The 13,472-nt window shown below is 51.1% G+C and overlaps 1 protein-coding gene across 4 annotated transcripts in view; it reads right to left on the bottom strand.

Annotated features, from left to right (window-relative positions):
- Positions 1-1,420: 1,420 nt before the first annotated feature.
- Positions 1,421-13,472, bottom strand: part of LOC143371945 (early estrogen-induced gene 1 protein) — a 52,104-nt gene continuing 40,052 nt past the window's right edge. For 2 of the 4 annotated variants that reach the window (XM_076817632.1, XM_076817634.1), the window contains 8 exons: positions 13,241-13,361; positions 12,974-13,164; positions 12,447-12,652; positions 12,066-12,285; positions 10,113-10,787; positions 7,842-7,994; positions 6,203-6,408; positions 1,421-5,752 (listed from right to left, as the gene is read on the bottom strand). In XM_076817632.1, the coding sequence (XP_076673747.1) occupies positions 5,631-5,752; positions 6,203-6,408; positions 7,842-7,994; positions 10,113-10,787; positions 12,066-12,285; positions 12,447-12,652; positions 12,974-13,164; positions 13,241-13,361 (1,894 nt within the window). In that variant the 3' untranslated portion in view covers positions 1,421-5,630. The remainder of the gene's footprint in view (positions 5,753-6,202; positions 6,409-7,841; positions 7,995-10,112; positions 10,788-12,065; positions 12,286-12,446; positions 12,653-12,973; positions 13,165-13,240; positions 13,362-13,472) is intronic. The other 2 variants (XM_076817633.1, XM_076817635.1) reach the window with 2 other exon arrangements.

Raw genomic sequence — 13,472 nt, forward strand, 5'->3', positions numbered from 1 at the left:
TAGTTATTTGTTGAATAACTAAAGCTTTTTGTTTTATAAAAAAATAATAAAAAAGATCTTTAATATAGGTACGTTCCTTTTTTTTAGTATAATAGTAATTATAAGTTTGACACTAAATTTAAAATTATTAGTATTTTCAAAATATTTTACTTTTTTATCGGCTTCTATTGATTTCAATTTTCTCTTTCTACCAATTTTGCCGCCGCCAAATCAGAGATAGGCAAAAATATTATTAAAATTTTAAGATCCGTTACTTAAATAATTTTTTATTTAGTTAATGCCCAACTCTGCTCTGGCCTGATCTCGCAGTTTCCCTGCTTGCGGCCCCCTAGGGCCCTGTTTTTAGTGCCCGAGTATAAAAACCGTTATACAATAGACGCTCGCAAAATACCTTTCGAAATTTAATTTTGCGGTCAAAGTTGCCCCACTCGACGCTTTGCCCATTGCGAAGTTGCGCCTTCATTTTTCGGATCCACGGATGGAAGCACACGCGCGCGGCGCGATCGACGAGCGTGGCCGCGCGATGGATCGTTTTCCCGGTTCCATTACCTCCATTATTCACACTGGCCGATCCTTCCATAAAGAAGCGAATCCGCATAAAAGCTGCGGTCACCTTTTGTGGCCAGCATTTGTAGTACAACGAGTCGCGCTAAGTGGCCGATTAATCTCTCCTGTTTTTTCAGCGGGGACGTGCGCGGATCGGGTGGTCATGTTCGCCGGCCGTGAACCAGTAAGGATCATTTCAAAGCATCCTTGAGGATTCGGTAACTTGTTGTGCGACGCTGCTCGTCCTAGAACGGACGGTTATCTGATGGCAGCCGGCGATGGCGTTGACGAAATTTACAGTTAAAGGTTAACAAGCTTGTAATTGCTGGCCGCGCATGCAGGCCTTGGCAGGGAACTCTTACAAAACCTGTGCTTGTGAATTTCGCGCGACATCTCACGCCGAGGCCCGCCTCCCCGATCCGCGCCCGACCACGCGCGACCAGTCGATCATGTTAATTGGGACAGGCGGACTAATTGAAGAACATTCCTCCGCAGCGAGGTAAACAAACACGCCGGGTCACCTTGTTTTTTTTTGGGGGGTTACAGGCGAAACGATATTTCAGCGACGCGCGTTTCGCACGGCGTTAACAAAGAAGCGGGCACGACGCGACACGCGCGCTTCAGTTGGCTTAAATATCCTTCGCCTGCCGTGTCATGTTTCCTATTTTAGATTAGGAATAATGGGCACGGTCTAGGGGACCCCTGGCCTTCGGACTGACATTTTTATCATGCTGAAAAGATTAACATTTTGACGTCCTCGCGGTTAGATCTAATCGGATTGATGTCGCAGGTAATTGTGAAACTTCGGTGCTGCTTTTTTTATAGGACTCGCTCCAGCTCGAGGCAGGTGGTCTAAATGAAAGGCACACGAGGATCTGATTTTCAAAGTGTTATTATCAGCACATGATAGTTTCGCATCCATCTCACAAAGTAAGGATCCGGACAAAACGTCAACAATTATAAATCGGGGGCGGGGGGGGGGGGGGGGGAAATAATAGACGCACACGGACCACACGGTCAGCCGCGGGCGGCGATCTATAGAAGCCGGCGCGCGAAACAGAAGTGGAATCGTCCCGTGTAACATACGTGTAATACAATTCGTAATACGCAGAGGCGGTAACGAGGGATCGTTACGGTAGTATTGTAAAATATCACAAGGTTTAATATCTGCCGGGTACTAGGGGGGATGACGCGCGCGTGGCCCCCGTTTCGACTCGTCGTCCACGAGGAATGAGCGAGAAATTAACAACGAAAGAAAATGGGAAAGAGGCCCTGTTCTCGAGGCGTCGATCGACGCTACCGATCTCGCTCGGCGGCCGCCTCACCTTGAGCACAAGAGATTTCGTTATTCCGAATCTTGGAACGCGCCTGTGTCATTCATTGCGAAGGGAGGCACAAAAGAGGCGGCCCCGAGCGAGACGTTACAAAATCGTCAATCCGCATTAAAGGAACACGCGCTTCGATCCGCTTATCTACGGAAACCGATCGATGGATCTGTCGGCTCGAAGGTCTCCGCGCTCGCCGGCGGAGGGAGTACGTTTGGTTATTTCCAGGTGAAATCGTAGATGACGACCTTTTGGACCGTCGTGGCTGACGAGGGGAGGTCAAGGTCTGGAGAAGCGTGCATTCCACGGCGGGGTTAAAATATAGAAATCGGCGGGCATCGATGGTATTGAGAAGATTAGCCGTCGATGGGTCTCGTCAAGATTTAAATAGCTTTCGAATGGAACAATGGCAGCAAACCATCGGATTACTACGGATAAATTTCATTTCCTTTGACCTCGTGTAGCTGTGCGTAAAGTTTGAAACTTGGAGGGCCAAGTTTCACTATAGATTCTCCATTTGCAAACCCCCAACTCGCATAAACATTCCAGATCGTGACATCCCCTTGTCAGCAAACGCAATACTTTGTCGCGCGCACGAGATCGCAAAAAAGCCGGACCTCTTTCACTTACGAAACTCGGTCAGACGAATTGAATACCGAACAGAAAAGGGGCGAAATCGCAAGAACCACGAGGAATCACGACCCGCCAAACGGTGCGCAATCGTTTGAAATAATAAAAATCTCACGTGACCCGTAGCAGGTTGAAAGAAATATCGATCGAACCGTTTGATTGATAGTGGTTCCCGTTATCATCAGCTCCTATTGCAGCTGGTAGCTCTCGACGCGAGCAGCGTGACGCAGTAATCGTACCAATGTAGGATAAGCATAGAAAAATACTGTACACGTAATCCAAAGTAGGTAGAAAAAAGGAGAAATACGAAGGAGGACGAACCTGGAGAAAGGGGTGGAGGTTCGAGGCTCTCGAGGGCAGGTCTCGACGTTCCACTAGCAATGAACGGTTAGCTTCTAACAATTGGGGTTCTCCGAGGATTTTAGGTGTACACCATGCTCCCTTGGAGCAGGTCTTCGAGGTTGCGTTGACATAGTAGCTGGATTCAGTCGAAAAGGATTACTACAATAGATGGAAGCAATTTAGTCTCGCGCGTGTAATTGTTCTATCAACTACCTCACCCCACTTTGTCAACCTCACATTTCGGAGCAAAGTTTCATTTAAGACACGTGTCTAATAATTGTGGCAACGAATTTTGAAGGAAGCTAGCCGCGCAAATGCTGCAGGAACGTTGTCATCGGATCGTTAATACTGTGGGGAGGCGAAGAATTGACTTCCTTCATTTCCTGAACTAAAGAGCTGTTCTAGGGTAATCGCCAGACCTTCATCATCCCCCGAGCTAGTCTACTATTTGAAAACGGTGGTCAGAAAATACTGGCTGGTGAGCCGCGAGAGCCCGGGATCTCTGAGAGGGAAATGGAAACTAGGGGATCTCGAACAGCTCAGAGAAAGAAATACGAACCGCGGAATACTGTTCTCGTGTCGGGACTGTGGACGAGTGGGAGCTGGGGACTGAACGGGGATCACCGAATCGTCAGCGTTTCCAGAGAGCACCGTCGCTCTGGAAGCTTGCGGGCTGGGACCAAGAACAAAGGGAAAGGTGGGGGCTAGACTTTCTTGGAGCGAAAAGCGTTTTTTTTTTATGCACACGATTACTAGCTTCACACGTTTCTTTTTAATGGTTTTCTTCTTCTTTTCGTTAATCTACGTGGTATCGAGGGCTGGTCGCAAGGATCCAGGAAAGGATCGGGGGTGACACTGATCCTTGTCACCGTACTGATCGGCGCCCTTGCGCAGCTGGAAGTCCCCACCATAATCCATTCTCCACCATTTTCAGGCACAGCTAATCTATGTACAGAGAATAGTCTCCCGTCTTCGCGGCCCTTTCGTTTGAACCGCTGGCGCGGATCGATTCGAGAGCGATCGATTACGGGAAGATAACTTACGCATGTAACACCAGCCATTTTTGCCTACCTAAACAGTTACTACCAGCTATATGTACAACGAATCACTAATGCAGTCGCCGCCGATCGCAGCCCGGAACGAAAAAAACGGAAATCCAAGGCAAGTCTGCGTTTTCATCCTCCTCTCTACCGGGACCGGGATAACGGAGAAGAAGGTAACGGGGGGGGGGGGGAGTAGCGATTAGAGAGTTAATATCACGGAAAACGACGTCCAGCCTCGAGAATTAAATAATTGTGGCACTGTTGCTGGTGAATCTCGTTCCACCGACTCAAAAGTGTCTAGGCGAGATTGGAATCGGTTCGTTCTTCTTCTTTTCGTTTTCTTTGCCCCCCGACACACGGAGCAGACGCTCTTTCTCGTCGCGAACGAAGCAGCAGCGTAAAGGATTAAAAATACGAAGAGTCAGCTCGCGAGGTTGAGACCCCGCGAGGATACAACGCGCAGGGCGAGGCGTTCCAAGCTACCACCCTTACGTCCATAATATCTCGTCCCAAGGAAAGTGAATGCAACGTGGACTGCAGAGTTTCAAAGGAGGACACAGGTCTGAATCAAAGAATATTTCGATGTAGTTGCTTGCAGGAAGAACAAAATGGAACGGCGAAGAAATTAATTTACGCAACTTCAGTTCGCCCAGCTTCTCTCGAACTACGATGATACCGACGCGAATGGTAGCTCGAAGTGGCACGCCCTGGAATAACAGAATACTATAAACTGGAGCAAATCCGAGAATACAAATAAATACGTGTTCGAAACACCGAGAAGATTGACACGAGTCCGCGTTTCGCACGAACTAACCGAAGAACCGAGTGTGTGTGTGTATATATATATATATAATAACGTATACAATATTTACAGATGAAATTTTACCTTAAACGATAGCGAGAGCGCGACGAAAGAAAATCGTTTTGTACGTAGCGGGCTTGCGCGCGAACCCCGATCGCTCTTAGGATCGAGGCCCGCGACTTCGGAAAGGTCCGTTTCATCAGCGTGACTGCTCGTCGTTCCGCGGACGACAAAGGAACCGTGAACACAGGCGGAAAGAGAAGCGTCGTTCGACCATAATGATCGTTCATCGAGCATCGAGAGCCAACGTCTCGTCGTCCTCAGCTTTGCTCTAGCTAGAGAACTAGGCGCGCTCGACGCGACGATTTCCCGGCTAAACGCGACGGACTAAAACGCTTCGTTAACTCGGGGCGCGATCGACGGGTAGGATCGTCGTCGCCCCTCGTCATCGCGAGAACAGAAGAGCTCCAGTTCCATCGTTCGAACGCACCCCCGGGCTCCGTTCTAGGCGTCCCTACTTCCTTCGCCAAGCGGTTCGGCGCTAACTCGAGCCTGGATTTCCAATTGACACGGAGCGACGCCGACAGCGAACCTTCGGGCGTCGGAGGATCTTTGTGAAACGAGAGTAAACGAGAATAAGAAGAAGATTTGAGCGCATTTGGCGGAGGAGGTCGACGAAGCGCCGAACGCCAGGAAGGACAGCTATATGCGACCGAAACGACGATTGTTCTCAGAGGGAGGAGCTCGGGGTGCTGTTCGCGACGCCGCGTAGTCGGCCGGTCTACTCCGTCTCTGACGATTCCCTCGTCCAGGATAATTGTGTCGTTGTCCACGCGACTACCGGGGCTCGTAGGCCTCGTAGACGAGCTCTGGCACCAGGGCCAACGAGAACGTGGCGCTGGCCTGTCTTGCGTACTGCCTCCGCGTCGTCATCGCTTCGTGTTACCTATTGTTCTCCTCCATCACCACCTGCTTGAACACACCGGCAGGCATCTGGCTCTTCACCTCGTGGCTACCGAGCGCCGTCGTCCCGTCCTTCGCTATGAACAGCTGGAGACCCGTCGCTGCAACACCAAATCAAAACGGAACCCAGTTAAAGCCCCGATACAGCTGAATACGGTATACTGGATCGAGCAACCGGTTCCCGGTGCTCCCTTTTACCGCGCCACACGCGTTTCGCTTCTTAGCCACCCTTTTTCTTCACTAATCAGCTCCAACGCGACACTGGTCGAGGCTGCGTTACGTCACCGCACGCGCGTCGTTATGGATGAACTTTAGGCTCCAAATGCAAATTTCAGGCCACCTCTGCGGTGCCTCAATGCGAACGGTACGGAGAGCTCGGTGAAGGGGACACTGAGTGCAAGGCGGGCTATCGCGAACCTTAGAATCGTTCTCTTTAGGAATCGTCTAATTAAAGAGGACATGGAAGTGGGAGAATAATAATGTATGCTTTGCGTAGCCCATCTTGCACTCCTAATACAGTAAAGGGGATATCTAAATGTAGAGGGACGTACTCTCAGAGCTCTCGAGGTCCGTCTGCTCCAAATTCGTTGCTTTGATAAGCTCGTCGATAAGGGAGTCCGGGTTCGGCCTTGTCACCTCGACCCTGCAGAGGATTGGGTTCCCGGTGCTGTCCTCCGCCTTCTTCCTGCGCTCCAGCGCGGCCTTCGCTCGGTCCAAGGATCCCGTTTCACTGAGGCCCGAGCCGCCCGAAGGATTTCTGCGAAAACAAACACCAGCAGGCTGTTACGTTCCCTGCCCCCATCGTCCTCGACCTGGGAGCGGCTAGTTGACCGAGCACTGGCACGGAAACAGGCTACCCTTGGTAGCTGGACCACGTTCCACGAGGCTCACCGGTCCAAACGGGCACGCGAGCGTGTAGGAAAACAGAGCTCGATGAATATGCATGATCCCTCGGATGAACGGACCATAATTCCGGGCCAGTGCTCCGTCGGGGGAAGGCACAAGGTGGAGTCGTGAGTCTTTGCGGCACACAGCGCATCGTGCAAACACGAGCCGACTTCGATGCACAAAAACGAACAGGGGACACGCTGAGGGGGTGCTGCAAACACGAAACGCAACGAATGTGGGCGCGCTTTCGAGATGATTAAGCGCGTGGACGCATGGAGGGCCAGGCCGAAGGGGAGCAAGCCAGGGTACACACGCGTGCGAGAAAGCTTAAGGGATTCTGGGCTTCCTGCAGGTGGTTCGCATGCAACAGGCCAGCTGTGACCAAATCGATCGTGCGCCGTAAATCCAGCTAAGAAATCAGGCTCGGGCCCGTTCAAGCATGCAGCTCTTTAGACAGTGGACAGTTATTCCAACGCTTTGCGCTCGAAATCCTCTTTGGAACGGGGAAGTATGCGCGAAGGAAATTGCTGCCTTCTTGTCGACACTAAAGGCGATTCCCGCGTTGACGGATCGATATGCGTTATGGAATATGTTATCGAAATTCAGCGCGTGTATGTAAATCCGTAAGCGAACGGGAACAGCGAGCGCAAAGGATTGTATAACGTTGCATAACACGCGTCACGGCGCACGGTCCATCCTGTTTTTTTGGGAGGGGGGATTAGTCGGACTCAAACGGCTTGCATAAAATCGCAAGCTTGTTATCGAGGTACCCTCCGGATATGCAACCGAGCTAACGATCTCCTCGGCTGGAAGCATACGCGCGGAGACAGACGTCAGGATTCGGGATAAATATTTTACAATGTCGTCTTTTTCGCGTCCATTAACACTGTCCGGGCAGTTAACACCTCACGGGCGACGGCTTGCACAGTTTTCTACGAATCCTCGAAAATATGTATATTCTAATGTGACGCACAAGTTAGAGGTTCATGCAAAGATCGCTTGTTCATCTTCGAACGATCTGTGAACATCGCGATAGGACTTTAGAAACAGTGACTACAAGTTCGTGCCATTGCTAGTGCACAGAGGGGTTGAAGATCTTTGAGAAGAACCGGGCGCCCGCCTGCTTTCGGTCACAAAAGAAGAGGAAAGCCCGCGAGGTGTCAACGTGGATCGTCTTCTTCAATTTACTCGTCCGTGGCGGCGAAAGGGCAAAGCGGGAGGAAAACAAAACGCACACAGAACGGAACGAGACAGCCAGACACAAAGAGGAAGGACAGATTATAGACGAAAGCATGGACTGACGGTGGGGTTATGCTGTTTCGGTGCTGGGAGCTCGGTGGAGCGACTTCCGGTACCCCTAAGGAGGACTCCTCGGAGTCCGCTGGGCTGGTGGCGACCGTAGCCAGCTTGCCCCCCGCCCCGTCCAGCAGCTTCCGGTGGCCTCCGCCAATACCCCTGCAAGGATTCACAAAGCCATCCAAACTGGAAGCAAAGCTACAACCTCCTCTCACTCTTTCTCTCTCTCTCTCCCTCTCTCTCTCTCTCTCTCTCTCTCTCTCTCTCTCTCTCTCTGTTCCTCCCTTCGCCACTTTACCCCATTATCCGCGCACTTCCCGTTTCGTTTGCGCACCGTTGACCCACTTTTTCGGATGCACATCGCCAGTCGCCCTCACAGCCTCCTCTGCCCACCGACTCAGGTGTGTTCCATGCAAGTTTCATCGACGGTCTCGAGTGGATAGGCTCTGTAGGTACTATCGAAGAGTTAGGGGCGCGAGCTGGCCAGATCGATCGATTTATGGATCGAGTAAATTTTCTATGAGCATTCTTGATAGTCAGGCTTAAATGGGTTAACATCGGACGGCTGTGAAAGCGTCAAGTGAAACACATCCTCCCCCCTCTCTTAGATATTAAATGCATCTCGAATAGAGTCACCCTCTGTACTCTATACGATTCCCCCCCGGCGCTGACTCGTGTCCCGGATGTATTCCGTTAATATTTCAGCGCTGCGTCTCTTAACGCAAATATTAGTCCAGCCCGGCGGGAAAGTTTTTGTGCGAGCTCCCCCGGAAATGCTAATTCCTCGCGGTTTTTTTATTAGAATCGAATGTAAGCGTTTAGCGCTGACTGCCGATGGGCCCACGTGCAGATTCAAATTCGTTTTCGAGTGCAGGCCTTTGTCAAAGACTGCGTTTGGGATATACATTCCATGCGAACTCGGACAGATTTCGGAGTAAGTTGTAGGCTTTAGTGATATTTAAACGTACCTCAAAGGATTTTTCGAAATTTTGAAAAATGTTGATTTTACAGCTTTTTGAAGTGCTAACTTTTTTTCAATACATTATAGATATGGAAGTATTAAACGGATGGAGATGAGCTTTGCGGTGCTTATAGAGAAGACATTGAAATTTTAAGAAAAAATTATTTCAGTTTTAAAAAAAATTTGAACCATTTTTGTGCAGTTATTTTAAAGAAATGCAGGTTTTTAACATCAGGCGCGATTTTAAAAATCTGAAAAAGGAGAATATAGTTCTATCCTTCCCCTTAATGGACAAATTTTAAAAAATATGGACATTTTAAAATTGGCCCTGTGAAAATTGCCGAAAGTTGACGCTGCGTCGCCCAGCACCGGCTTGGACAAAGCGATATCACTAGTGCGCTCTGAACGAAATACATCCTTGTCTCGGAACGTCTGTTGCACTTTAAGTACAGGTGTCTCGCGTTGAACCACCAGACGACACTTCGCCCACGAGTATTTAATTAGAGATTACGATGCGCCATATCGCGGTTTGCGGTTTTCACATTTCTAAGTGTATTCACGCTCTGCTCACTTCTAAACGAACGCACGCTATTCGCTAGCAGCCTCTTTCCTGGGCGATCGAACGGAGCATGGGCTAGTGTGGACAATCGCGAGTTACGTGAAACTTAGCAGCTCTAGCCGACGCGCGATTCAAGGGTGAAGCGAAGCGGTAGCTCATCTTGCAGCGAGTGTGTCTTGTTGTGTTTGTGATGGTCAAGCTTTAAACTATATCGGCGCACTTTACGCGTGTGGATCATTGATCGTCGCGACCCAAGCATCGTTTTCAAGGAGAACGGGTGTGACAGATAACTTAAGCAGAAACTTTGTTCGTTTCAAATGGAAAAGCAGTCCGATTGGTAGGCACTATTGCATAAAAGAAAGAAGATCGTGTTCTGAACGGAAACGAATGAGTGAGGAACAGAAAAGAATGCGGGGCAAAGTGGAATGGTTCTCTCCCACGAGCTGGCCGGTTCCTCGAACCACAGAACTCGCTAGTTCTCTCTTCTAACCCCTTCAGTGATTCCTTTCTCGTTCAGAGATCGATAACAATAATCCCCGTTGCATATGCACTTTGATCGAGCCTGGTTCTGCATTCGAGGAACCTAGGATGTCACCACGCGAGCACGTTGTGCTCCCAAGGACCAGGGGACAGAAAACTCAAACGCACAAAATCACCTCGCAGTGGGAGAGGGAGGTGGAGCCAAGGTGGGTGTGGTGGGTGTCGGCGAAAAGACTCTTGGGCAAAAGAGAACAAGTGGCTGATGAATGAAACCTACCTGAGGGTCTGGGCGGTCGTCGCGGAACGTAGCGAGGCTCTGGGGTTATCGGGCCTATGAAGAGGATCAGGGGAGGACACGGCTCTGGCCTGGTCGGCCAGTCGCAAAACCGGGCTGGTCTTGCCCTTCTCGATGCAGTCGCAGGTCTTCGATATGCTTCTCCAACCTGGCTGACCGATCCTCGGCTTTGCGACTGGCGCGGCCACGCTCTGCTGCCCGTTTCTTTCCAGCGACCCGGTGGTCGCGGTGTTACGCTCGTTTCGCGCCTCGAAGCTGTTTCTCTCGTAATTTTTGCGCGAGTGTCGCGGCACGTCGTGCGGCCCGGGCACCCTGAACATGCCGGCGTCCTCCTCCTCCCCGTTATCGTCGCGCGCGTCCCTCGCTATGCCGTTTCTCGACGCGGCTCTCGCCTGGTCCTCCTGGCGGTTCGACAGCCCGACGGCCGCGACACTCGTCGTCCTCGCCGAGTTTCGCGCGTCCGCCTTTCCGCCGCGGGAAGACAGCGGACTGGACGCGGACCAGAACCGGTTACGTGGGTCCAGCAGCATCAGGGAGGACGAGGACAAAGGGGAGTCGGTGTCGGGGCAGATGTCGGGTCTGTTGGACTGCTGGTTGGGGGGTAGATTCTGGGAGGGGTTGGGAATACGTGGAGCCCATACCGGCCAGGAGGGTGACCTATAAAGATCACAACACAAATATTCAAGCATGCAAAAATAATAATAAACTCGTATACGGTGTATGTAAAGACGGAGCGAGGGGAACACGGGGGAATAGAAGAGTTATATTCCTGGGAGGAGAGAATCCAGAGTCTCTAGTTAAAGAAGAAGAAAAAATAGCGACGAGAAGAGAAGTTTCCACTGGGTAATCCTTGCTGATGCTTTCTCGCGGACGGCCGGTTGGCGAACGCGAGCTAAATCGTGATATACGTGTGTAAGGAGAGAATGAATTCGAGTGGCCACTTTGACGGTCATCTGCTTTGGCAGGATGGTAGCTGGTAGATCCGTGTTGCAGCGAGTAAAACATTAGGTATGGACACTTGGTAACCTAGGAGATATAATTGATAAAAATAAGGGACGCGATCTGTACACCCTACGAACTTCAATCATTTATATCTTTGGAACCATTGAGCGGCAACACCCAATCTTTTGCATATACCTAGGGGAACCTGTTAGCTACCATTCTGCAAAAGTAGATGAAGATCGATGGGGGACCCATTTTCGGATTCCTCCCTTGTATGTATAGTTGTATGTTGTGTAGCGTAGAGAGAGAGGGTTAGCGTTAAAACGTGCGCGTTTATGTACCCGTTGTTAAGCGATAGGCGTCGAGAAACATTCGGAGAGAAGAGACTCCGTGGATAGGTCGATCGAGAACAGAGAAAAGCAGAGAGTTCCAAAGCGAGACAGGTAAGCGCGGTCGCATCGAGTTCAGAGAAGTTGTTAGCACGGATGTCAGAGCTCGAATATTATACGAATGATACGTTCCGCTGCGTCCATTCTACAACCCCTCGCGATTCGCACGTGATTCGTCCAAGCAATTGCGTTCCTCCGTGGAAACCCCCCATCGCTACTATCATGCACGCTTATCGTCTAACCGAAACCGTGAAAGTTGAAAGTGCTCTTAAGATGCCTCGGGTTCTTACCCAAGAGATCGAGAGAATGAAATCGCACCCTGCGAATGGCGAGGCGAGTGTTAGGACGATCGATGAGCCGCGAGAGTACTCGAGAAGTTCGGTGTTACTGAAAGTATATCGAGAAGAGAACTCTGGACGGTAATTAGGACGGTATCTGACCACCGTTTAAACGTTTCGCCGCTCTCTGTTTTCGTTCGGCAGAGAGGACCGAGCCTCTTTCCCCGCCCTAGTGTACCGAGAACGGTTCGGCGGCGGTCTCGGTGGTTCTTTCGTTTCTTTAACTCGTTTCGTTACCCGGAGGGGGAGAGGCCGCGCGGCCTTACCTAATGTGGCCACTGTCACCACTACTGCTCTGCCTACTGTGCTGACTGTGTGAATTCAAGGACCCGTAGCCGGACCCTTTGCTCAGCTGGCTGGTATTGCTGCTGTTGCGGGAGTGGCCGGACTCCGTGTGCGCTTCAGCCAGAGTCTCCACTGGAAGAGTCGTCGGTACGATCTCGCTCAGGGTCATCGGATCGTACGACTCCGCCCCGCTGAGGAGCTCTGCAAAAGGACGATCCTCGTGAAACGACCAGACGCCCGTCTGTACTCTCGCCTGCCTCGCGATTTCCAGCAAAATCGAGCGGAAGGATCAATCGACGTCAAAGGAGCAAGGTTTCAGGGAGTTTCCGCTCTGCTGGGTGAAACGAGATTTCGAGCATTACCCGAGGAAAAGAGGGCAGGCCTCTTTTTGGGAAGACTGCCGAAACCGCTGCTGGCGCTGGCTATGCTCCCAGCTAACGAACCGCTGGAGACGTAATCCTCTCGGTTGCTACACCTCTCAGACGCCGTCGCTTCCTCCGCTGTCATCCCAGGAACACCTGGCACACCGGGCACAGCGAGCTGCGTTTGCTTCAACGACGGGGAGGGGCTGGAAAAGACGTTCCTTTCAGCCCAAAGTGCACCAGGTATCGTGGGGTGGAAAGAACGTAGCTAGGAGTCGCGAAAGATGCGAGGAGAGGAGGCGATAGCGCGATAGAACGTTGAGTCAAGAGCTGAGGACACTAGCAGACGAAGGACCAGGAGTAAACGAAACTGAACAGGTGTTTAAAGCTTAGTATCCATGTAACGAGTGGCGAAGAACCTATTCCCTGACTCGTACCCGCCAGGGTGTCACTTTACACGAAACTTGAGCATGCACCGAGTGTCTCGAGTAACCCAAACATCTAGCTGCTATTCGTACAAGACTCACACTTTAAACAGGATGTCCCCAGAAAGCATGTTCATCTTGATGGCGACGCGCAGCATGGAGTTGTCCTGTCGATGCCTCGCGTCGTAACCTTCCAGAAGGCACCTCGTTCTGCAGAGTCCAGCTCCGGCGAATTCGGCGAGGTTCAGGTCGGTGAAGCCGAGCTTCTGGAAGGACCTGCCTCCCTTCAATTCCTGTGGGCATCGAGCGACGATTAGCAGAGAGCAAACAGCTGCAAGCAAACCAGATAGAGAGTATCAGAGCAGCCACCTTTCTCACGGATATCCTCAGGATACACGGGTCGAGGACACCGGTGGACGCGTTGGCACTCATCTTGCATAGAAACTCGAACTTGGCGTTCCACCTGACCGTGTGCTCCTGCACCTCCTCCCTGAAACAAAGGGCAATCATGTTACACGTGGGAAAGGATCGGAGCACCAATTAAGACGAGTTAGAAACCACTTTCTAGAACGAAGGGGGAAGAACGATTCACGCGCCTCGA

Source organism: Andrena cerasifolii, chromosome 8 (assembly GCF_050908995.1).
Source record: "Andrena cerasifolii isolate SP2316 chromosome 8, iyAndCera1_principal, whole genome shotgun sequence".
Classification (NCBI taxonomy): domain Eukaryota; kingdom Metazoa; phylum Arthropoda; class Insecta; order Hymenoptera; family Andrenidae; genus Andrena; species Andrena cerasifolii.